This window comes from Stegodyphus dumicola, chromosome 4, assembly GCF_044657685.1.
Source record: "Stegodyphus dumicola isolate Sdum_Otavi_A_Nest chromosome 4, ASM4465768v1".
Classification (NCBI taxonomy): domain Eukaryota; kingdom Metazoa; phylum Arthropoda; class Arachnida; order Araneae; family Eresidae; genus Stegodyphus; species Stegodyphus dumicola.
In genome coordinates, this window is record NC_140771.1 from 49,191,634 (window position 1) to 49,218,561 (window position 26,928).

Genomic DNA, 26,928 nt, shown 5'->3' on the forward strand with positions numbered 1-26,928 from the left:
TTAATAAAGTTGTTAGTTCTCTTTTTATACAGTCCACTCATTTGTTTAGAATTATAGAAACATGGTACAAAACCATTATTTCAAAAAGCATTAAATTGCCTCATTCATATAAAGATGTGATTTATAATGTAAATGGAAAAAGAAATTCCTTATGTATGTAAATAATTCTATACTTCAAAAATTAAAATAATTACATTCAATGAAATATATTTTAATATTTTAAGAAATAGGGGGAAAACCTGACTTAAAAATGCATTTACTTTAACTGCTTTTTAATTCTTATTTTCATGCACCTTTTCCTTTTGCCTTCATGGAGGACTTTCTAAGGGAAATCGGGTTTTATAAATGTTGCACGAAAACACCCATGCAACCAGGATTCGAACCCTGGTCCAAACTATCAATGCTCACCGACTTTACTACTCGGTTGCTAGTGGGCCTGACACTTTTAAATAACTTGCAGTTTTAACAAAAAGAAAAAAAATAATAATCTAGAAATGTGATTAACCTTATAGTTGAGATTAATTTTTCTAAATAAGTAAAATCATTCGAAATATATTTTACTTTTAAACAGAATACAATCCAAATCTTTTTTTTTTTTCAAATTTATTTGGTTGAGATGCTTTAAAATCGGCAAGTGGATTTCAAATTTTACTTAAAAATAAATGCTTAAACATGTAACTGTATATAAATCATTAAATTAACAGGAGTGAGCCATTTATACAAAGAAGAAGGAAAAGTAAACTTAGCCTAATGTACTTGTACGCAATAAAGTTAGGAGAACTACATCACAGGATGCATGATAAAATATGGTAGACAGTAAACAACAAAAAGTGGAAAAGTACCCCATAATGTATGTGAACATGCCTGAGCATGGCACATTAATATACACAATGGATTTCTATTAATAACATTTAATATGCAAAGGTGTAGGAGTGGCTATAAAATGAAGCAACAAATGAATTTAAAGTTCTATTCCAAGTTCTCTAAGTGTAAAATCTGTAAAATCTAGTAAATATGTGAAAGAAAATTATAACATGATGAAATAAGATTATATTATGGAGATGTGATGAGGATTCTTCGTGCTATATTGAAAAAGGACTTTGCTGTTTTTCAGGAACTGTTTTGTCAATGTCAAAAGTGCATTGCATATAATGGTCATTATGTCAATGAAATATAAAATGCTTTTCCTTATTTAGATAAGAATTTTTTGTTTAAAAACATATTCACCAAACTTTAATGTTATACCATATACACAAAAGAACTAAAATTTGATGTCCCACTGAATAACTTATTTATGTAATTGTAAGGTTTTTCTCTGTGCTTTCTGTGTGCCCTAGAAGTCAGAAGGTCTAGAGTTTGAGTTACAGCAAGAGCAATGTCGATTTATTTTGTTTCCTGCCTTAAAACTTCCAAATGTAATTGGTAATTAGTAAATTTAAATGACAACTTTTAGGATTCAACTTGGTGTTGATGGTGTTCTAGACACCTTCAAATTCTGAATTCCTTCAAATCAATATACATAATAAAAATTTCCATTATATTTTAACATAAACTCACTGTTACCTCAAATTATAAAAGAAAGATCTAGAAAAGTATCAAATGTGGTTTGATAACAAATAAACATTCTAGCATAAAAGGGGGAAAAATCATCTCAATGACAGCTAAATGCAAGAATTAAAAAAATAAATAAATAAAAATAAAATAAACAAATAAATAAAAGTAATAGTGGGAATATTATCTGTTACTTAAAAAAAATTCTAATATATTAGCCACATTTATCTTACATCTGCAATGGTAATTCATATTTTAGAACAGCTAGATACATTTTCAAAGTGAAAATGACCTTAGTAGAAATATAAAATTCAAAACATTAAAATTTGGAAAATGGAAAAATTAATTACACACAACTAAAGTTTTAGAATGAATAAAACTGGAGGTCTTGGTCCCCCTCCTTTTTTTTCAATTATTACCAAAGCTTCAACTCCTTTGATTCCTTTGAAACGTTCAGGTACTAGCTTATGATTTCCCATACGACAATGTCCATATGACCAAGTAGAAACAATCTTTGAATGTCGATGTATTGCAGCAATATTATCCCAGTCTTTTTCTCTTGTAATATCTATAAAAAATAAAATATTTAATGCATAACAATTTTATCAAGCTGTGTTAATTCAAAATTAGGATAAATTTAAATGGCAGCAAAATGATTAAATATATCATAAAAACCTGATGAAAAATCAACTATTGGCAACATTTTTTGTGTGTCATGCTTCAGGCCCTTCTTTTTTGCTGCTTTGCGGTTGAATGATGCTTGCCCTAAGTTTTTGTTCAAGTTGTCAGCTTCTGTAGAAAATGATCTTAATGTCGAGTCAAGACCTAGTTTAGCATACAAAAAAATATTCTGAACTAAAAATGTATAACATTAACTAGACAGATAACAAAATAAATATTAATAATAACTTAATTTGGGGATGCTGAAGAGCATCTGATGAAATTTTTACCTGAGCTTAAAATATTTTTGCCATTTATTCCATGAAATCTTATCTTTAAAGGTGGGTTACTATGCCCTTCACGGAGATGCAAAAGTCGGCCTCCATCATCCGGCAAATCAAATATCCATATCTATAACACAATAAAATGTATACAATTTTTAAAACATAAATTTTTGAATTTTTAAATTTAGTGAACAGATTATTAAAAGTTGAACACAAGTTGATAAATAAAAGACCTTTAATTAGAAAAGGCATACTGAAACTAATTTAGAGTATTCATGCATAACAAAAACTGTTAATGAAACAGCTTAATATATATATATAAAGTATTGTACAGAATACCTTCAAATAACAACATCTGAAACTTCATTTCAATTGGTTAAGCGGATAGAGAGCTAAGGGGTTCATATATCATAGAAGTTTTTTTATGACCACCCTGAATGTATATAATTAGAAAAAGATTTATTAACAGCTTGCATGTAAGGTATTAAAAATATTTCCACTTTTTAAGTGCAGTATAAGTCTACATTAACTAAAACGATCTTTTCGGCCAGACCATTCGGCACCTGAAAAAGAGGGACACCTAAACTCAGGTGACTCGACTGTTTGGAAACAGACTTAAGAATTTTAAAAATAACAAATTGGATGTCCATGACCAGGGATAGAAGAGTTTGGGATTCAATTCTGAGGAAGGCAAAGGCCCATCCTGGGCTGCCTGGCCATAGAAGAAGAAGAAGATAGGTCTACAAAATCCTTAAGCTATTAAAGATTGAGTATTTAATCAATATATAAATGTATTGCTATAATTTTTTATATGCAGACTTAATACAAATTAAAAAAAAAATTCATTACAGAAATTCAATAAATGATTATAACATAATTTTCTATCAATAATGTACTGAAATTATGGAGAATTATTCCCCCAATAATATTTTTTAATAAATAACAAAAGAAAATAACCTTTATAGAATTATCAGAAGAAGAAGTAATTAGTAAAGGCTCATTAGGAAGAAATTTCAAACCATTCACAGAACCCTTATGAGCATCTCGTATTTCACTATGAAGTTGCTTTTTCTCCAAATCCCAAACAGCAACATGACCCAAAGTACTTGCAGTTGCCATTACAGGAGGTCCATCTAATTCAAACAGAATATGATTTTTGAAACATATGTATGGATAATATCAATATCTACATTATAATTAAATTCAAGCTTTAACACTTTAAAGTTGATGCCTAAAAAGCAATTTTTTGATTTTATTTTTTTTGGGGGGGGGGCATAAAAATTATCTATATACAAAATGATATAATAGTTCAACTTTTGATCAAATAACTGGGAATCAAACAACAAATGAGAGAATAAGTACACTGTTGAGCATTAAAATTTCAACATCAATAAAAATATAATAAACTAAGTTTATTTTACAGATTGCTCATAATCAAAGTTGATATCGCTAAAACTTTCGATACATTGGACAAACAAAATGTATTATGATGAATACAGAATCTGTCCACCATAAGCAGCGATAATCACTTCTATCTGTACAGAGTGATTATTGTTACTCATATAGTAAAGACTTTAGATGCCATTTTGGGACACTGTAGTTGACAGTTTTCTTTCTTGTCAGAATTCATCTATTGTAGCCACTGGTCATTTCTGTCATGCCATCATATATGATATCATAGATCATAGATGTTCAACCAAAGAAAGATTAGGTGAGCATGTTAACCAAGGCAGAATTGCAGCCAAGTAAATCAAAGAGTAGAATGTTGAATGGGAAATATGGTTGTGTGGTTTGGTGCTTGCTATCTTGGGTTTGTTTAAATCTTGTTTTGCGCCTCCTTATACTGGTCAGTATTGGGAATAATTGGATGGTATGAGTTTATTTTATATTAGAATATCACTCTACGGTGCTCCTGTAAATATGGCTTAACATATCTGCAGTGTAATGTCGAGACATCAGAATGCCAAATAGGCATAAGTAGTGTACAAATGAGAGAGCTGGCGCAGTGACCTTTGGGGGCGAAACAATGACTGCGAAACCCTCCATTAAAATCGAACCCACTTTTAGAATGTGATGGCTCTCCAACCCTCCATAAAAATTCCACCCACTTTTAGAAAACAATGGCTCTCCAACCCTCCATAAAAATTCCACCCACTTTTAGAATGTGATGGCTCTCCAACCCTCCATAAAAATTCCACCCACTTTTAGAATGTGATGGCTCTCCAACCCTCCATTAAAATCGAACCCACTTTTAGAATGTGATGGCTCTCCAACCCTCCATTAAAATCGAACCCACTTTTACAAACGCTACTTTTCCAAAACGCCGCTTTTACAAACGCCACTTTTCCTCTTCATCGCATGCTTCTTTTGCAAGGGGACATTCGTCCCCCACATAATCCACTGGCATGGTATATTTAGTGAGGGTATTAATTTATACCATCAGTGCACCATTATGTATGGCTTCTAGAGCGTCAAAGGAGAGACAATGGGTAATTGATTAATAATACCTAGTGAATAATAAAAGCATTTAAAGAGAAGGTTTGTAGTATATAGAAAGACAAAATGGATTTTCAATCAAAAACAGTTCGACAGTTACAAGATTACTGTCGAGAAAATGATATTCGAGGATACTCGAAACTTAAAAAGGTGGAACTGATCGCCCTCATTCAATACCACAACGGCTTTTCCAGGTTCCACAATGACTTGTTTATCAAGCGAAAGAAGAAGAGGGAGCTAAAAATCAGGTGTTGCGGAAAGTTAATAAAGGAATCTAGCATAAATAAGCACTTACAAACTAAAGCTCATCAAAACTATAAGCCTAAGAAGGCCAGCCAGGAGGTTCACAGAGATGATTTTGACAATATGCAGGGGCTGCATCATATGACCATTAACCAACTACGTGAATTTTGTCGATCGCGTGGCATCGCAGGCTATTCCAAACTACGGAGGAAGGCAGACATCAAAGCATACATAGAAAGCGTTTTGTTCAACCGTCACTTCGAATTTGATTCCGACCTGTTTTCAGATTCGCGAGAGAGAAGGCTATATACCCCCAATGAAATTGATACGGCTTTTGAAAACCGTTTGGTGACGTATGATGTCCAAAATGAGCACAATCTGATGCTTCCCAAAGACTTCTTGAATGATGTTTCATCACTGGTCCGGGGTCTTATTACAAAACATCTGAAGAGGCTGCATGGCTTGAAGGTTAATTTCCAATTTCTCTGTGACTATGAAAAAGGGAAAGATGAAACGATGATAGAAATGGAGAAAAACTTCAAAACAAAAAATGAAGTCATCTTAGAATCAACTGATTTGGTAGCTTATTACAGATCAGTTATCCAAAAATTATTGACGGAGATGGAGGAGTTTGTTGCAAGGGGTTCAGGTTGGACGCTTGCTAGAATCAAAAGTCTTGAGGTGAGGATCAATAAGTACACCCCACTGAGAGGATCATCCTACATTGATTTGTCAAAAGTGATTAAAGCTAAAAAAGCAGTCATAAACGTAAAAAATGAGAATGATAATGAGTGTTTTAAATGGGCGATACTGTCTGCACTACATCCAGCAGAAAAAGATGCCCAAAGAGTCACCAAATATAAGCCATATGAAAATGAGCTAAAGTTCGAAGGCATTGAATACCCAGTAAAGATGGAAGACAGAGTACTCGAAAGGTTCGAAAAATTGAATAACATATCAGTGAACATATACTCATACGATGAAAAGACTAACATATACCCCTTAAGAATAACTAAGCATAAAGTAGATAAGCATGTCAATTTACTTTACATAAGAAACGAGAAAGGGAACAGTCATTACTGTTGGATAAAAGACATGTCCAAATTAATATGTGGGCAATTAACCAAGCATAATGGAAGAGTATACCCATGTGAAAGGTGCCTGTTATTTTTTCACTCTGAGGAAGATCTTCAAACGCATGAAAAGGATTGTAAGAAAAATCAGGCTGTTAAAATAGTAATGCCTGAAAAAGATTCAAAATTAAAGTTCAAACATTACCATAAATCGCTACGAGCACCTTTTGTAATGTATGCAGATTTTGAAAGTTTAACAACTAAGATAGATACATGTCAGCCAGATCCCAAGAGCTCTTACATGCAGAAGTACCAAAAACATGAACCCATGAGTTTCTCACTTTACATTAAATATAAGCACGGAGACTACAAACCGCCTATCACATATAGAGGTCCAAATGCAACTAAAGTATTTTACGAAACGTTGAAAGCCGAGGCCTTAGAGATAAAGAAAATTTATGATAAGAAGCACCCAATCAAAATTACTGATGAAGATGACAGGCATTTCAAGAGAACCCATATATGTCATATCTGCGGGTTTAACATCAAAGAAGTACCATCACCATATTCACCGAAAGACTCTGAGGACTTCCAAAAAGTAATGGATCATGACCATTTACTCGATCCATCCAAACATGAATCAAACTATAGAGGGCCAGCTCATAAATTATGTAACTTAATGTACCAATACCCTTCCCTCATTCCTGTCTTCATTCACAACTTATCTGGGTACGATTCTCATTTATTCATAAAAGAGCTAGGTGGTGATAATGGGAATATCGATGTCATTCCAAACACTGAGGAAAAGTACATTTCATTCAGCAAAGAGGTTGGAGCGGAATGGGTAGATGCAGGTGATGGTAAAAAGGTCAAGCTACCCGGAATAAAGTTGAGGTTTCTGGATTCTTTTAAGTTCATGGCTAGCAGCATTGATAGTTTAGCCAAAAATGTGAAAGAATTCAGAGAAACAGCCAAATTCTTTCCCAAGGACAAATTGGACCTCGTTACCAGAAAAGGCGTGTATCCGTATGATTATATGGACTCGTGGGATAAATGTGACGAAACACGACTACCCAACAAAAAAGAATTTTACAACAAAATGACTGAGTCGGATATATCACACGAGGACTATGCACATGCCAAAACAGTATGGAAGACCTTCAACATTAAAAATTTAGGTGAGTATTCTGATTTGTATGTGAAGACTGATGTACTGATCTTAGCTGATATTATGGAACATTTTAGAGATGTCTGCATAAGGACTTACAAATTGGATCCTGCATGGTACTTCACTGCACCCGGTCTCTCTTGGGATGCTATGTTAAAAACAACTGGAAAGGAATTAGAATTATTGACTGATTATAACATGATTTTAATGTTAGAAAAAGGAACCAGAGGTGGGATTTCTCAGTGTTGTAATAGGTATGAGAAAGCTAATAATAAATATATGAAAGACTATGACAGAAGTAAAGAATCTAATTATTTAATCTACCTAGATGCCAATAACTTGTATGGATGGGCAATGAGCCAATTTCTACCATATGGCGGCTTCAAGTGGGGGGATACCGATATAGATGTAACAGCGATCCCCGACGATTCAGATGTGGGTTATATCTTAGAATGCGACTTGGAATATCCTGAATATTTGCATGATCTCCATTCAGACCTCCCACTAGGAGCTGAGAACAGAGTTCCTGATGGCTCAAAACATACAAAATTACTAACAACCTTATATGACAAAGATCATTATGTGGTTCATTACAGGGGTTTGAAACAATTTTTACAAATGGGCTTAAAATTGAAGAAAGTACACAGGGTATTAGAGTATAAGCAAGCACCTTGGCTGAAGACATATATCGACTTGAACACTGAAATGAGAACTAAAGCAACTAATGACTTTGAAAAAGATTTCTATAAACTCATGAACAACTCTGTGTTTGGTAAGACAATGGAAAATATTAGAAAAAGGCTTGATATCAAACTGTGCTGTGATGCGGAGAAAGCCGAAAAACTTATTGCTAAACCAAATTTTAAAGGAAGAACCATATTTGAAGAAAATTTAGCCGCTATACATATGCACAAAACTGCAGTACTCTTTGATAAACCTATCTATGTTGGAATGAGTATCTTAGATTTATCCAAAACTTTAATGTACGACTTCCACTATAATGTGATGGCACCTAAATATGGGAAAAACATTATACTGTTGTACATGGATACGGATAGTTTCATCTATGATATAAAAACTGATGATTTCTATGAAGATATGAAAGGAATGCTTGAACATTTTGACACGTTTGATTATCCGGAGGATAATAGGTATGGAATGCCGCGAGTTAATAAAAAGGTTTTGGGGAAGATGAAGGATGAAAATGCAGGGGGGATCTTGGAAGAGTACGTTGGCTTAATATCTAAGATGTATGCCTGTAAAACTGAAAAAGACTTAGTTAAAAAATCAAAAGGTATTAAGAAATGTGTAGTGAAAAATAGAATTACTTTCGAGGATTACAAAAACTGTCTATTCTCACATCAAAAACAGTACAGATCTATGAATCTCATTAGAAGCACAAAACATAATATTCATTCCATACAAGTAAATAAGATTGCCCTTTCAGGAGATGATGACAAGCGGCACATATTACCAGATGGTATCCATACCTTGGCTCACGGTCACTATGCGATAAAGAGCAACCTCAAAAGTCACCTGTACAGACGCCAGGCGAAGGATCAGCATTTTGGTAAGGCCCCCAAGAAACCTCTCCTCTATAATTGCTCGGCTACGTACTGAACATTTCAAGGGTATCACCAACTGGTCCTATCCCAACTGCTGTCCTGAATCCCTCATGCCTCTTCGAACTCCGCCAATAGAGATCCGCCTCCAGAACTGGCAGCACCAAGACTTTTTGATTTTTGCACCTCATGCACTTATGTATAGACATGACAACAACATTATCAATCAATTTAAAAGGGGTTAAAAGGAAGACTTATTAAAATAAATATGGACATGACGGAAGAAATGGAGGAAATAATGAGATTGTTTAGTCCAGACACAGAAGTTTCTTCAGACTTGAAAACTAAAGAGTGTGAACACAAATATGTAATTGGTGATGACTGGTACAATTGCCAAGCATGTGGTGAAGAACTGAGATATAATCCAAATAAACCCCCTATCAAATTAAAAGATTTATATTTCGAAAAGGCGCAGACAGCTAGAATGAAAAGCAGAATGACAAATCTTTATAAATGGATAAGTAAGTATAACTTTCCTTTCGAAGAAGAGCTTATGATTGATTTGTCATCTTTTATCTCTAAATACATAGAGTTGTATCCGAAGCGTAAGAACTTAATTAGCAAAGACTATATTTTATACCAAATGTTACGGAAAAGAGGTGGTTATGAGGTCCCACTTAAGCTACCTAAACTGATGACAACGCTAGCTCAGAATGAAGAAATCTGCAGAACCATCTTCGATGCATTAAATTGGAGCACAAATATGGGTGCGATGACCCCAATGAGTGAATTATAATTTTTAATAGCTTTCGTCGGCTATTAAAAATAAACTAAATCCTTCTTATCAATCCAGCTAGTCTCAGGATAGCCTAACCATTTTACTAGATATTTGTCCCCTTTCTTTTTGATGACTTTTTCAATCTTATATACGTTGTCTTTCTTATCATACTTTACCAATTCATTTTCATAAAAAGTACCTTTAACCTCTTCATTATTTAAATCCTGAACTCTATAAGTGATTGGATCAGTTTCTAATACTTCAGAAATGACAAATATTTCTTCTGTAAAAGTTGCTTGATAACCTCTTCTGAAGGCAGACTTATATATTGATATTCTTACTTTATCTCCTACTTGGTATTTAGGTTTATGTATGACCTTTTCTTTAAACAAATTGTGATACACATCACCACTGTTTTCTTTTAGACTGGCTTCAACAGGTGTCATTTTGATACTTCTGTGGTAGGAATTGTTATAATTTTTTACTAACTGACTCAATACATCTATGTATCTTTTTGTATTGTTTGCTGCTAAATATTTTCTAATTTTACCGTTTAAAGTTCTGTTGAACCTTTCCACTATGGAGCACTTGATTTCGACATTTTCAGTAGTAAACCAGTGAATATTATTCTCTTTAAACAGTTGTTGCGTCTCTTTGTTAATGAACTCGGTCCCCTTGTCTGTCTGAATTTTTTGAGGAATTCTTTCCTTAAAGATCTTTTTAAACGCTATAGTAACTTCTTCTCCCGTTTTTCTGCGAACTGGTATAGCCCAAGCATATTTGCTAAAAATGTCTATGACTGTTAGTAAGTAGTTGTTACCATCATTAGAACTTGATAATGGTTTTAAAAATAGCAAGTCTGCTTGCCATTGGTCGTCAATGTGTGATACGTAAGTTCTCCTTCTTTTGAATTTACGGATAAGTGGTTTGTGTTTGGTATAAACATCTTGCTGGTGTAAGAACTCTTCGATATCCTTTCTAGGAACATGCACCTTCCTCTGAAGCTCCTTGATGCCGCAATATCCAGTTTCAGGATCATAGTACACATCTCTCAGTCTAGGGGTGTTCTGAGTTACCCCGTCAACTTTAAAAAAGAACTTTTCCTTGATCCACACTTTTCACACTTTCCTTTCATAATAGGCCTTCCGTTGCTTGTTACCGAATTTTCAACATTTAGTGTACCTGTCTTCTTTTTACAAATCAAGCAATATGTCACAATAGCACCTAGTCCAAAAACTCTTTTGGTTTTTATGATAGGTCGGATGATAGCCCTAGCTTGTTTTTCTCCGAGTGGATAAAATCCGCTGTTTGGGTTTTCAATGGCATCTAAATCCTTTAAAAGCTCTTCATCTGCAACATGTCTCTGTCTAGTGTCTTTTGTTTGACTGTATGCTATGTCATGCTTCTTACATGCTTTATCTACTCTGTTAACTCCTGGATCCCCTCTAGTCAATCTTTTAGAAAGCTTTGTAAAAGGTCCACAGTACTGATAACCAGGAAGATGCATTTCTGGTGGATTGAGCTTATCTTGCATCCAACCGACTAAATCTCCACCTTTAATCTTTCTATCTTGTTTGCTCATTTATTAAGAATAGAAAATTATTTTTCGTACCCGTTCAAACCTTTCTCCTTTAAATATTTTTCCATGGGGAAGTACTTCAAGTCCTTAATAAATTCTTGCTCTTTAATCAAAGCTTCCTCCTCCGAAATAGTCTTTGCTCTCAAGCAATTTAGTAAAGACTTATAAAACTTGTAGGCAAACTTGTATTCTTCTTTCCTTTCTGCGACATGCAAGGATTTATCAATAATCTCTATGACACTGGCCACGATGCTCAAGGATGCTAAGGGAAGCAGAGCGAAAGCTGTCAAACTCGAAGTACCAAACAAGAACTTCGCAATTGTCAGAGACAGACTAACATCACTGTAGAATTTGTAGCTTTTTCTGTATGCGTACAAGCATGACTCTAATTTTTGTTCCATGTTTTATTTAAAGAAGAAAAACATTTCCTATACCTCATTTCAGGGTTAACTAAATCAAGCATGAAAAAATCATGAGGTTTCGTGACACACTTTTTGTACATACTATCGAACTCCTCGCTGGTGAGACTACCATCGATTTCCCTCAGGATTTGTTTAACCTCTCTTGGTTGGAGTCTAAAGAAGATAAAGTAGTTACAGTTCTTGCGTATGTTGATGGGTGTTGAGTAATATGATTGAGATATATAGATGATGGACACATTTTTCTTCCTACCTCTTATGAATAGGTCCTCTATGACTTTTTGCTTCTTTTCTGTCACGCAGTCATCGAATACAACTAGATTCTTAACGTTAGGATCAAGTTCATCTACTGTTATAAAATCGCCCAACTCTGACGTGAATAATGTTTCCTTCTTGAATTTGTGAAACATTTCTAAAACTTTTTCTTTATCAACCTTCTTAACTTTTTTAAGGCTAAGAATATCATCTTCCTCTATATCATTAAACTGCGTGTATGTTTCTTGTAGAGATGAATACTTGGGCTCAAAGATGTCTTTAGCACATACGTAGAGATTGTCAAACTTCAACCAATCATAGATGAAGTTAAGAAGCAAGTTTGTCTTACCACACCCTGAAGGTCCGGTGATTAAAAGTCTGAAGGGATGTTTGGGTAGCAAAGGATGCTGATCAGCATATGCAAACTCTTCAGGTTGCGTGTAATTCTTTATTCGAATCATATCTTTATTTAAGGTGAAAATATTTGCTTTAAGGCAAAAAATATTTACTTTAAGGCAAAACTTTATTTGCTAAGTAATAAAGATGAATCAATTAGAAAAGGAACGCATTGAAAAGATAAAGGGGCAGATACTAGCCCAAAAAAGATTGGGTGAGTTACAAAAAGATATTAGAAGAAAAAACGAGCAGCAGCTTCAAGAAAAATTAGGTGTTCGAGAAATGTTAACAGAGTTTCATAAGCCTGTGACAGAAGAGATGACTAAGCAGGAAGTATCTAGAAACAAACACCTTAAAGCTGTTCAGGATGCAATACAGGAAATATCCTCTCCATCGTTAGAGTCCACAACAATTCCAGAATTGGATTATGGAATAAAAGATTTGGAGCGCAGGATTTATAATTTAAACTTAAATAAGGATATCGACGAGTCTTTCATTCGGGAAGAGGGTTTTGAACTACCATCGGAATTAGTGAACAAAAGTGAGGGCGAGCTGAATGAAATCATAAAACGCGCCAACGACAGAAATAAAGAATTCGGAACTAGAAAAGGGCCTATGAAAAAAGAATGGAAGAACAGTGCAGAAGATAATGAAGATAGGAAAAAATATTTAAGAAAAGAGTTGGACAAGTTCGACTACAAAATTCAAATGATGAGGAACTATACAAAAGCACTCAAAACACTCAGGGATGGAAATTATTATTCAGGCGAGGGTATCGATAGGGTGGAGCTGCTTTCGCGACTGACGGATAAAAGATGTGGAGGGAATAAAAGTAAAACGCTCTACAATAAAATCGTTACTCTGTTGGATGCGCTTTTGAAAAAGGGTGAGCTAACTAATGATTTTGTAAAAAGCTACTACGCAAAGTTTTTGAGCTAACTAAAATTTTCTCTACATATAATAAATGAGTAACTACATTAAAATAAAAGTGCATCTGACTGATCATCAGATCAACAAGTTAAAGACTGCACACAAGAAAAAAGAGGAGGTCACTCTACAGATCAATACCTCCAAGGCGCCAAATCATGATCTATATCTTACACAAACACAGATCGAGCAACTAAAGAAGGGCAGACGCATAAAGATCAGCAAAACACAACTGGAGACAAATGGTGGATTCTTGCCTTTTCTTCTTCCCATTCTTACTACTTTAGCTACCGGTGCTCTTTCGGGGGCAGCTGGATGGGGAGCCAAAAAGATTATGGATAAAGTGAGCGGATCCGGTTGCGGGGGAAAGAAAAAAAAGGGGAAAGGCGTTCTACAAAACTGGGAATCTCGAACAAAATGATTGAGGAATGCATGGATGGTGAGAGAGGATTTCGTGGCGTCTTCACATCAGACTTGCTACCCAAAAAGATGAGAAAGTTTGAAAGTGGAATTATTAATTTAGACTTGTCGACAGGGCCTGGAACACATTGGGTGGCTTACTACAACGATCCAAAAAATAATTTTGTAGAATATTTTGATTCATTCGGAGACTACAAATATAAAGGTACTACTTTAAAGGATGACACTATCCCGGCAAACATATTTCATTACCTGAGAACATCAAACAAAGAAGTTCGGTACAATTCAAGCTTCCTGCAGAAACCCACATCGGAGCGTTGTGGCTACTTCAGTATGACATACATAAAAAAGAGAAATAGAGGACACCCTCCTTGGAACATCTTATACTCCCTAACTCAAGAACCAAGTGATCATAATGAGAAGAAAGTGCTACTTTAATGAAACATGTGTGTTATTTTAATAGGTAAAAGCCCATTAAAATAAAAAAAAATAAAATGCTTATAATAAAATGACTCTGCTTATATTAAACTCAAAAGACTACCCGAAGTCAGAAGACTTTACTGTCGAATACGCTACGCCTCTGAGAATCAAGAGGGTTGCTTTGCAATCATTTTCCTTATGGGTTTCATGGTACAACATTTGCAAGGCCTATGAGAACAACATGCTTTCATTCTATGATGGAAGCCTTTGGTATGATCTAACTATTCCGGATGGAAATTATACTCTGGGGGAGCTAAACGATTACATGATGCAGTACTTCAAGGACGAAAGTCCTCCCATACAGTTTGGCGTGATATTCGCTCGACAGAGATTTGTGATAAAACTGAAAGAACACTACAAGCTTGATTTATCAAAGAGTAAGCTTCATGAGATTTTAGGATTTGAACCAAAGATTTACGAAGAAGTGAAACAAGAAGCCACGTATGTGGCTAATATTTCTCGAAGCATCGATGATATTCATATCCATTGTGATATAATAGAGGGAGCTTATTTGAACCAATTTGCATCAGAAGTTATCCATTCTTTCACACCGGCTCAAGAGCCAGGCAGTTTGCTCTCTAAAGATTTTGACAGACCTATCTTTTTTAAGACAAAGAGTAACCACATATATAGGATCAGGATGCGTCTGACCAATCAGGATGGTGAACCTATTGAGCTCAATAATCAAAGGGTACTTACTTTACAGGTTGCTGGTGGAGTGAAGAAAATTTTTGTACTTACAATAAATGAACAGACATAGACTTTACGGAGCAAGCAAGAGGATACAAGGGCGAGGTTTCTTTGGGAGAAAGCTTTTGAACCTAGCTAAGAAAGAGGTTGAACAAGAGGTGCAGCAAGCAGTGAATAGTAAATTGGAGTCAATCCTTAATAAAACGATTAAAAAAGGCACAGGTTTAAAAGTAGTGAACGAAGCTAAATTAGAAGCTATCCTTGGAAAGAATATGAAGCGAAAATAATTTTACTGCATATAATAAAGATGAACAATATTTGGGAGTTGAAACAAACGTCAGAAGACGTCATCAGAGATATAGAAAGTTTTGAGTATAGAGAAATCAAAGAAACGCACAACACTCAAGATACGAGTGAAGATGCCACGTATAACTTTCACATACTCAATACAAACGCTAAAATTCTCTACTCCAAAGGATATATTCACCAAGAACTCAGAGTCCTAAAAGCAAATGGAGATTCTGTAGGGGAAGAGAATGTGACATTGGTGAATGGTGGAGGTTTACTCAGGAGAAGTATCATGACCATCGGTGCCTACGAGATAGATTCAGATGTGCATGACACATCCTTGATGTTACAGGTTATGGGTTTAATTAACTTCACACCTGATTATGCAACTTCGGAAGCGACCAATATGTTTTACTATATAGATACCTCCGATTCTACCGAGAGAGGATCGTTCAAGTTTAACGGTGCCCTTACCGACGCTACAACAATAACAAATTTTTTCGCTAACTTAAGAGTGAATGATGACCATAACGAAGGTTTTACCAAAAGATGGATGTATACCCGAGATAGTCAGTCTGTGCACATATTTATACCGCTCAAATACATTTTCGGCTTCCTCAATGATTATGAAAAAGTCATTACAGGCTTTGATGTAAAATTTCAGTTTCAAAGAAACAGTCACAGGAACATGTTGTATACAAATGTACCTAATCCTAAATATAAAGTACAAGTCAAGAAACTTTCGCTTTGGCTACCTTATGTTAAATTCAATTCTTCTGTTGATGGTCAGTTTACAAAACTGATTCTGTCGGACCAATCCATCGACATTAACTGGAGGCAACCTAGAGTAGTCAAGTCCAACATTTTAGAAAATAGCAGCGGATCATGCAACATACCCGCCACTACTGATGAAGTGATGAGCCTTTACGTTGTGCCCCAATATGATAAAAGAAACGAAAACTTTTCTCAAAACAACATGCTGTTCGATAACTTAAACATGATTGATTGCTGGCTTATGGTCAATAACGTGAGGGTGCCAAACATCAATTATACTATGGACTTTGAGAAAAAAGATTATTCGAGACTCTACGCCGCTCTCTTAGATGCAGGGCTTAACAATATCACTTCCGAAGCCGGATGTCTGATCAACTATGAAACCTTTAGAAGTCTCTATCCAATCATATGCTTCAACTTATCTTTTCACAAGCCGTATGTAAATGTTAGCAACCTGATGATTGAATTTCACTGGAGACTGAAGAGCAGCCCTGATGATAAGTATGTATTTTACTTTGTTTTGAATGAGAGAAAGAGATGCAAACTCAATATGGTAGAAAAGAAGATCATAGTGTTGAATACTTTAAGGATGTAATATTTAGAGATTATTTTTAGATTTTAATAGATTACAATCTATTAAAAACTTATTTATATAATAATAAAGATGGCTTGGTATCCTTTTAGAATATACTATCCCAGAAAAGCGGTGGGTCTTCGCGGTCCACCTGGAATAGGGTTTAAACTCACAAACGATGGGAATTATGATATGGAAAACAAGGTGCTGAAAAACTGTAAAGATCCAGTAGACGCCAACGATGTCACCACGAAGTCCTTCGTTTCCGGAGAATTGGAGGATTTAAAGCTGGAAATTAGGACACTTTATGATGTTATGACCAACAGAATAGAGGAATTAAAGCTGGAAGCTAGGAGAAGTAATGATGCTATGGTAAACAGCTTTAAAAATTATTCGTCAGAGACTTCGAAGAAGCTTAAAAGCTTGGAAATAGGATTCAAGCATACTGAAGAAAAATTACAGGAATATACTCAAAGTGTTTATGTATGCGCAGATCCTCCTGAAAGCGGGTACAGCAGCTCAAAATTTCAGAAGGTGACAGTAATTATTAATTAACGAAGTAAACTTCGTTCAGTAATAATTTACTGAATGGAGCACTCATGACATTGAATGAAAGTGTAAAGGCTAAATTAACGAAGTAAACTTCGTTCAGTAATAATTTACTGAATGGAGCACTCATGACATTGAATGAAAGTGTAAAGGCTAAAATAACCTTCTTCGCACTCATAGATAATAATGGTACTTATCTTGAAAGTGTGGTTGAAGCTCAAATTTTTAACGGTAATAAGATGCTGCGGGAGTTCAATTATAACACCGAACAGGTATCATTTATAAACTATATTAAGAAAGATAAAGAGATACAAGTATTCGTTAAGACTAAGGACCTAAAAACTTACGTATACTTGAAAGTAGAAATTCTTTTGTGTTTATAATAAATGGCTGACGTAAATTGGAACGATATTTCGAAGACCGGTTTGTTGGAAGGACAAATCAGGGCATTACAACAGAATATAAGTTGGTCGCTCGTGAGTCGATACTCGACTCTTTCGGAGGAGTTCATCGAAGAATTCTCAAATCAGGTGAACTGGAAGGTCATTTGTCAGTATCAGACGTTATCAGAACCATTTATAGAAAAACATGAAGGTTTAGTTGAATGGTATGAAATCTCCAAATACCAGAAATTGTCGGAACCCTTCATGGACAAATATGCCTATAGTTTAGACTGGGAACAAGCTTGCAGGTACCAAAAGATGACAGAACCTTTCCTCGATAAACATATAACAAAAGTGCATTGGATAACAGTTTCCCACTACCAAGTACTGAGCATAGACTTCATGCGGAAGCACAAAGACTATATCGATATGGTTCTTATCTCTTCCCAACAAACACTCACTGAAGATTTCATGAGGGAATTCGCAGAACAGCTGGAATGGGAACGAATTGTCAGATATCAAACCTTTAGCGAAGAGTTTATCTTAGAACACCAGGATAAGATAGACTTTTGTCATCTGATGACTTATAAACACCATTTACTATCGAATGCCTTTTACGAGATGCACTATAAAAAACTGATTTGCATCCTTCTAACTAACATATGCAACAGAAATTTATATAGATATAGCAGCGAAAATGAACCTTAAACCTAGTAATTTTTTAATGCTGTGTAGCATTAAAAATAAAATAACTACCCGCAATTTGTTATGATCGTGTTTCCGTTTTCAACGTCCCGCGTGGGGAAAAAAAAATCGAATCGAACGCTGATGAAATGACCTTGGAGTGAAACGTGTTCCTAGCTTGAGGAAATGATAAGTGCTTTTTTTTTTTTTTTTTTTTTTTTTTATTCTATCGTATACGTCACGACCTTGACTGCGTCTAAATGCGTAGTATTAGAAAGTGACAACAGATGGCAGCACTTCACAAAACATGTTTGATATGTTACATTTATAAGACAGTTAGCAATTATTGAATACGGGTACCCTGGCTGAACGGTTAGCGCGCAGGACTACTAACATCAAAGTCCCAAGTTCAAACCCCGACCTCTCCCGGATTGATGTCATTCAATCCGGATTGATGGTCTTAAACCTAGCCAAAAAGACATGTCAGCTTACTCTCGCCGTTGAACCAATAGAGTAGCATTCACCGTTATCCCAGCTTACTCTCGCCGTTGAACCAATAGAGTAGCATTCACCGTTATCCCAGCTTACTCTCGCCGTTGAACCAATAGAGTAGCATTCACTATCCCAGCTTACTCTCGCCGTTGAACCAATAGAGTAGCATTCACCGTTATTCATAAGTGGGATCCCCGACGCTAAAGCGTCAGAGTCTTACAGTGTATGTCCTCTATGTGTCTTATATATGTTGTGTGAGAGGTGGCCTGTGGAGGTGCAGCTGGCGCGCCTGTGAGCCCTGTGAGTCCAGTCAGACCACAACTCCAGGTGAAGGGCGCTGCGCCCTCCACTGAGAAAAAGTTGGAGGGCGCTGCGCCCTCCAACCTCTACATTGGGAAAAAGTATGATAGCTTATCTTATCATGATGGTAAGGCCGTCTATATTTACTGTGTATGTGCGTGTTGTAATGGCTGTTCGCTCAAAGTTTAGTCCAATGGGGGAGAGTGTCCGCGGGGTCCTTCGGTCATGCTTGCGGGGCCTTCCTGGCTTTCTTCTCGGTACCTCGGCGAGCGAGTCCTTGGTATCGTTGGTGAGTGTCATCATAGTTAATTACTACAGCTTATGAATATACTGATCTCAGAGTCATTTCAAACGAAGGTTTCGTAAAATTTCGAGGGGTCTGATGAAACCTAGTGAATAATAAAAGCATTTAAAGAGATGCATTCTATATGTAAAGATGGAAAATATTTATGACTTATTCGGTGATATTAAAGCTTTATATAGCTCAGGTAATAACAGCAGAATGTGCGGCCTTGCTAGAATGTGTCAGCATTTACTGACTGCTGTTGAAGAAGAAACAGATATGAATAATAATTATCCTGAAATTCATTCGCTAATTTTAAAATATATTATTCAAATGTATCAAATACTACACGAAGAAAAGAATAGTAAGGTACAGAATATGGGTTATGACACTCTATCAAAAATGACCAGATTTCTTTTGTGTAACTAAGCCTACTTTATTTTTTAATGATTCTAAAACCATTAAAAAAAAAAAAAGTTATTGCTCAAATTTAAACATGTTTCCAGGTTGGGCTTTCCCGACATCTTTACTTCCTAAATAAACAAAATAAAGAGGTTTAATGCCATTGAGCTTTAAATAATCAGATGCTTTGTTATCACATCGCTTCGGTAAAGATACAACACACTCAGGTAAATGGACTATTATTTTTTTACCATACTTTGTGTTTATTTCTCTAATTTCTGTAACCGGATACTTTTCATTGATATTAAGTTCGCTCATTTTCTTGAACTCATTGAGAGAACTAAATGTGTTTAATTCTTGTAACAATTCCATCTTTACATATAGAATGCTTCTCTTTAAATGCTTTTATTATTCACTAGGTATTATTAATCAATTACCCATTGTCTCTCCTTTGACGCTCTAGAAGCCATACATAATGGTGCACTGATGGTATAAATTAATACCCTCACTAAATATACCATGCCAGTGGATTATGTGGGGGACGAATGTTCCCTTGCAAAAGAAGCATGCGATGAAGAGGAAAAGTGGCGTTTGTAAAAGCGGCGTTTTGGAAAAGTAGCGTTTGTAAAAGTGGGTTCGATTTTAATGGAGGGTTGGAGAGCCATCACATTCTAAAAGTGGGTTCGATTTTAATGGAGGGTTGGAGAGCCATCACATTCTAAAAGTGGGTGGAATTTTTATGGAGGGTTGGAGAGCCATCACATTCTAAAAGTGGGTGGAATTTTTATGGAGGGTTGGAGAGCCATTGTTTTCTAAAAGTGGGTGGAATTTTTATGGAGGGTTGGAGAGCCATCACATTCTAAAAGTGGGTTCGATTTTAATGGAGGGTTTCGCAGTCATTGTTTCGCCCCCAAAGGTCACTGCGCCAGCTCTCTCATTTGTACACTACTGGCATACCAGATTTAAGTGTCACCCATACCCAATCAAACATCATGCCATATCTTCTAAGGCTGAACAGTATGAGGAGGCATAAAAAAAGATTTAAATAAACCCAATGTAACACCATATACACACATGTTCGTTATGATACTGCATGTAGATATGGGATTGATAGCATACCATTGTGCATTGCTCAATGTTATATTGTTGACACAAACACCAGAGTTGTACCATTAATGGTAGGTAAAACAATAGTATCCATGGAAACAGTCTGTGATTCTCAAGATGACATATTTGAATCAGCAAAAGGAGCAATGCCGCAGTATGATAATCTGCAGCATAGCTGCCAGTCTTGAAATATGATAAACTGGGGATTTCCAGTACTGTGAGGTGACACCATTTTTATGGCACTCCAAACTGACTTAAATTTACTTTATAATACATAATGTAGGCTACTCAATTATTAATAATATGATTCTGATGTGAAACAACGTTTAATTATATATTTTATGGCTAATTTCATTTTGCAATTTTCTTACTCTTTTACACAGTGAAAATCCTCAGTAAAGAAAACTTTTATTTATTTAAATATGATGGAAACAAAATTAATACTAAATGTACATTCTATTGTATGAATAAACTTAGTAATGTATCATATTTTGATGCCAATAAAATTAAATAGAAATATTAACTGATCAAACATTACTTGAATCTCCATAAAAGGTTCATCAAATGCCTATAGTAGATTAAAGACAATTCAAAACAAATAAAAAAAAATTAAAGTTATGCTGGCAAACACTGAAAATGACAAAGAGAATTTGCACAATTGGAGTTTCATCAATTCAATAAACTTTATTTATTGCCAGGTAACATTATCTTTAGACTAAAGGTTAAGGAGGAAAAAAAAGAGAGAGATGGTGATCAACAAGATTGGGAAACAGGACGGAAAACTGGGAAAGTTGGCAGGTATGTCTGCAGTTATATTATGCTTCTGCAATCAAATCTGAACTCGTTTTGCTGTACATTCAGTTTTCTTATACAAGGCATATTCTACACTTCTAGGTAAATAAACAAGGAGAAAACATGATTCCATATGGAAAATCCATCCTCTCTTCTTCACTGATTTTAATGTGACATTACAGAAGTCTATTATCTGCACATGTTCTACAATGCTAATCCTTCCCATGTGGATTGGCTCTCTTGTGGATGGGTGGTATGTTGGTCCACAAAAAGTATAATTTACAGTTTTGTTATTATTGGAATTTTGATTTTTGTTATTTATATTACATTTTGACCATTTTCTTAAGCCATTCCGTAAAAATGTCTGCCACAAATAACCTTTATTTTTATTTCTTTTATATCTCAATAGCAAGATTTTCACACTTTATGAAACACCTTCATTTCAATGAGTTTCCTTTAACTAGAGGTATCATCCCTTGCATTCCGTCAGCACTTGCACAAAAAAAGGAAGGTAATCATTGCTTTAAAATTTTCTCTTATATTACATTAACTGCTTCAAAAGGCTAAGTTTCTTGCAGACACATAATGAAATAAAAGACAACCTTTTTTTTTTTTTTTTTTTTTTTTTTTTTTTTTTTTTTTTTTTTTTTTTAATTTAACTTGATTTTTCTATTATAATAAATCTTAATTTTATATTCAATGAAAAGTTAATAACAAGCCAAATGGAAAGGAGAACCCATAAATTTTCATTCATATAATGCTAATAAGCTTATGCATATTAAGACATTCTCATTATTTGAAAACCAGTTAAATATGTGAAACCATTAATTTTTTTTAATATTAACTATTTTTAATGCAAAAAATTATTCCAGTATGATGAGGAAACAACCAATTGTAATATTTTTTTAAGAACCCACTTTAAAAATTTTGAAGCAAGTTGATTTTCAGTAATTAATCTATGCCATAAAATTATCCTCATCACAGGTGGCTGATTAAAATTCCTAAAAATGAAAAATAACAATAAATTTTTCCTCTCTTCTTAATAATGTAATCAGTAATAATGCACTACTTGAAATATGTATATACCAGTTCTGAATGTAATTCCAATAACAGGCCCCCAATCTTGAGAAAATTTCATTATTGTTTCATCATACTTCAAATTATGGATATAGATGTCACCACTTTCCAGGCCTATTGCTACAACATTCACAGCTGGAGCCTAGACAGAAGAAAAAAAAAATTGCTAATCTCCACATTTTTTGAATGACTGTTAAAAAAACTTCTCATGAAAAAAAGGAAAGAAAAAAAAAATACTTAATGAAATAATACACAAAAAATATGATTACATATCCCGCCAAATAAGTTCTTTTGAAAACTAATTACAAAATTTACTTCATATAAATAAAAAAACAAATTTCAGATTAAAAAAATTACCTGTTCTAATACTACAATTGGAGATCCCCAGCCAGAAAATGTATAAATTACATTACAAGTTTTAATATTTATCAACTGCATACATCCTTCATAACTTCCAAGCAAAATTTTATTCAAGTATGTACTTGGATGAACAATTGCTGAGACAGTAATGTTAGCAATTGGTATTTCTACAGCCACAACTAGGAATACAATAAATTTCTAATTAGAAAATGACATTTAATATAATTAAAAATAAAAAAACTACTTTGTTTCTATATGCAGAATGCTAATTTTAAATGCTTTATTATAAAATAAGATATATACTGTTAGAACATGGAAAGAAAATAATTCTAATAAATTTCATATGGGATATGATGCATTAATGTTCAATAGCAATTTTAAAAAAAATGATATTGTAAAGTATCTCAGGTGAGCTATTTTCCTAGTTATGCTCTAATGTGTTAAACACTATGGATCAGCTAAATATCATTTGTAAAACTTTAACCTTTTGACTACTAATGGAACATATATGTCCCACTAAAAGTTTAAAAATTACTGCTGGGTTAAAAAGTACTTAGAATCTCCTGAATGCAGGGAATCATCTTCAAACAGTTGGAAAATCAAGATGGTGCTATGCCCATTGTACACAAATGAACATAGAGAAAAGAATAAATATAAGTTGCCCAATGTGTAATGTTGGGTTATGCAATAAATAGCCTGTACAATACAATGTAAATCTATCTCATATAATAACGTTTTCCAGAATAATAGGTGTGCTTATAGTAAGTCGATCACTACATGTGGAACATACTATGTATTCCACATTAACTACGGATGGGACATGTGTCCCAGCTTTTAGCTTGAAAACTGTTTGTCAAAAATTCCCAAATGCTAAATTTACCTTATTTATGACATACAGTACAAAGTCTGTAATCCGGACATCCATAATCCAGAATGATCTATAATCCGGACCTCAAAGCTACAAACTTTATGAGCATGCGTAAACGCAATGTTTAATGTATAATGGATGGTATAAGCTAGGCTAAAATTATCTAAGGCATTTAAGTTAATGTTGCAGATTGTGCTGCTTCTTAATCTTCTAATTGGATGCGGCTTATTATTGTTTGCAGACTGTTGGAACAATTTTATAAAAATTAAGCTTGAACTTTTGATTATGTCAAAAAGAGTTTCCAATTCTGGAGCTGCCAAAGGATCTACAAAGTGAAAGCATGTTTCGATGTCCATTAAACAAAAAGTGGAATTGCTGCAAAAAATGGATAAAGGCCTATCCGTCTCAAAATTATGTGAGAAGTATAGCATTGGAAATCTACTATATATGACACAAGAAAAAGGAACTTTTTGAATTTTTGTGGAAGCGTCTTAAACAACTTACGTTGAAAGAAATGTTTAATAAAGTAAACAAATAAATATTAAGCTTTTTTTTTGTAAATTTTGATACCCTTTAGATCATATTGTTCTTTATTTCATAAATTACGATTTCATATTTTTAATTGTATAATTTCTGCATGCCATCTTACCGGAATTAAATTGATGACCTATAATCCGGAAAAACCCCTAATCCGGAATCGCTGAAGTTCCGATGAGTTCAGATTACCGACTTTGTACTGTATTTTGCTCACTTGAATAGAAAATAGGGTAATTTTTTAAATTCATAGTCAAAGGTACATAATATTATGCACTCATGCATTATCTCCCATATTATATGTTTACAAAAAAAAAAAAAAAAAAAAAAAAAGATGACTGAAGTTTTTTTAAAATCTCATGAAAAAGGACTTATGTGGTAACCCAGATAAGTGCACACCAAATGTTTGTTTTGGATGGTGCACGATGTCAGATTGCACAAAAGCTGAGTTTGTGCAATTCTCCAATATTTTTTTTAAGCAAAAGGAGATTGCTGTGTATATGGTGAGAACAATAGCAAAAAAGAAGGCTTTCTTAAAAAAAGTGTTTTATTATTGATGTTTCTTGATTTTTTATTTTATTGGTCAATTATTCTTGTGTGAAATCCTTTCTGTGCTACCATTTTGAAAATGGCTGCTGGCTTTTGGACATTAGCTTAGTAAAAAATTATTTGGCAGCAAGTTTTGATACACTCTCCAAAGTTGCTAAAGAATTCAGTAAGGGTGCAAATAATCAGAAAATTCCTTAAAATGGGTTAAATATCTGTAATTTATTGTAGTATACTATGTTACATAGAAATAATTCTCTTGTTTTTGTCATATATCTCACAAAAGATCACTTAATCAGCAGCATAAGCTTTATCTGATGAAATAAATTTTAGTTTTCTTCCATCTACTTTCACACATTTTTTAAATAAAAAGAAAGAACAACATACATTTTAGTATAAACATTATAAGTTTTTTTTCTTTCTTTCTTCTCCCCCCCCCCTTTTTTGTGTGTGTATGTGCAAATACTTAAAATTTCTTGTCTCTCCCTCCCCCGAAATCACACATAAATCCACCAGAAGCTTTTATAATTTTCAGTTAGCTGTAATTTTTTCTAAAATTGATTCAAATTAACACATTCATATTTAACTCAATTTCATCTTTTAAAGCTCTTTAAATAACATGAATTTATAATTAAAAGGGGATTATGGTTACACAAAAAGCAACAAACAATAAAAATACAAACAATCAGAACAAACTGTACAAATTAACGAATCACCAAAGCTTTAATTTTGATCTTTCAAAGCCTACACTTATATCCCTCTCTGCTGTATTTAAAACAAATTAACTCAAGTATTTATACATATAGTCACTGCAATATGTTAAAATCTTACTATGTTCTGCTTCAGGGTCAGCACCATAAGAAATGCAACAAATCTAGCCACACTAGATATAGAATTTTAAGAGCAGTACAATTTTCGAAGCAGTGAGTGACAAAAATCTTAGTAGCAGCTAAAATTGCATTGAAAGAGGGAAAAAAGCTAGCATATGCTTGGCTATTTTTGGGTATAAATCATTAAAATTTTACTTTTAATACATAAGAATGCAACAACATATAATTTATATGCTTTTAGAATACATGCTTATTTTTCTTAAATTTAAGGGTTATATATAAGATATAAGCATCTAAATTAAATAATAATACTATATACCAAATCTTTATGAATGTCTAAGTGCTTTTTATAATATTCTATTTCTCAAGTAACAGAAAGCATACATTTTATAAAAATATAAATAAGTGAATACAGTAATTTTAAAAGTTAAAAAAGTCAGATTCTGAATAACAACCTTCTTCTTTGATGTCCCATACAAGAAGTGTATTGTCTTCATAAACTGCTAATAAATGGGGCCCAAAAGTAAGCATCAAATGAACATTTGAAGGTGCTTTATACGTATGTTTCAACTGCAAAATATATAATTTATAACTCGCACATAAATATATAAAGAAGAGAATATTAGATAAAATATAGTAGAAATTTGAGTATTCAAATTTTAAACGGTCAAATAACTTTGAAATACTAAATTCAAAATTGCTAACTGGTCTCAATATTCAAATTTTTGATTAATTGAATTCAATTTTTTTCCATTTCTTTTACTTTTGCGTCATCAAGATTCAATTGCATTTTCCAACAAAAAGAAAATAATAAAACTTTTTAAGATAATGATACTTTTAAAAATATTTCTACGATAATATATTTATGAACTATGTTTATTAAACATATTTATATAAACTTTAATATAGTATATAAAGAGATTATTTTTTACAGATATAGCTACTTAGTTTTGTACTATCATATTGAATACACATCAGAAAATACTTTTCAAAATTCATGTTTGATATGTTTCAAAAGACAATTCATTCCATGTAGAATTGATTGATTGTGGCAAAACCATAATGGAGCTATGAAGGAAGATGTCTTCCTAGTAAACTTTTTTA

General features: G+C 33.8%; 1 protein-coding gene across 3 annotated transcripts in view; it reads right to left on the reverse strand.

The window, feature by feature from the left end:
• LOC118186323 (WD repeat-containing protein 36) overlaps nucleotides 1-26,928 on the reverse strand; it is a 177,834-nt gene that overhangs the window by 89,572 nt on the left and 61,334 nt on the right. For all 3 annotated transcript variants that reach the window (XM_035356406.2, XM_035356405.2, XM_035356407.2), the window contains 7 exons: nucleotides 26,280-26,394; nucleotides 23,044-23,225; nucleotides 22,696-22,828; nucleotides 3,453-3,628; nucleotides 2,502-2,622; nucleotides 2,227-2,376; nucleotides 1,971-2,119 (listed from right to left, as the gene is read on the reverse strand). In XM_035356406.2, coding sequence (XP_035212297.1) covers nucleotides 1,971-2,119; nucleotides 2,227-2,376; nucleotides 2,502-2,622; nucleotides 3,453-3,628; nucleotides 22,696-22,828; nucleotides 23,044-23,225; nucleotides 26,280-26,394 — 1,026 coding nt within the window. The remainder of the gene's footprint in view (nucleotides 1-1,970; nucleotides 2,120-2,226; nucleotides 2,377-2,501; nucleotides 2,623-3,452; nucleotides 3,629-22,695; nucleotides 22,829-23,043; nucleotides 23,226-26,279; nucleotides 26,395-26,928) is intronic.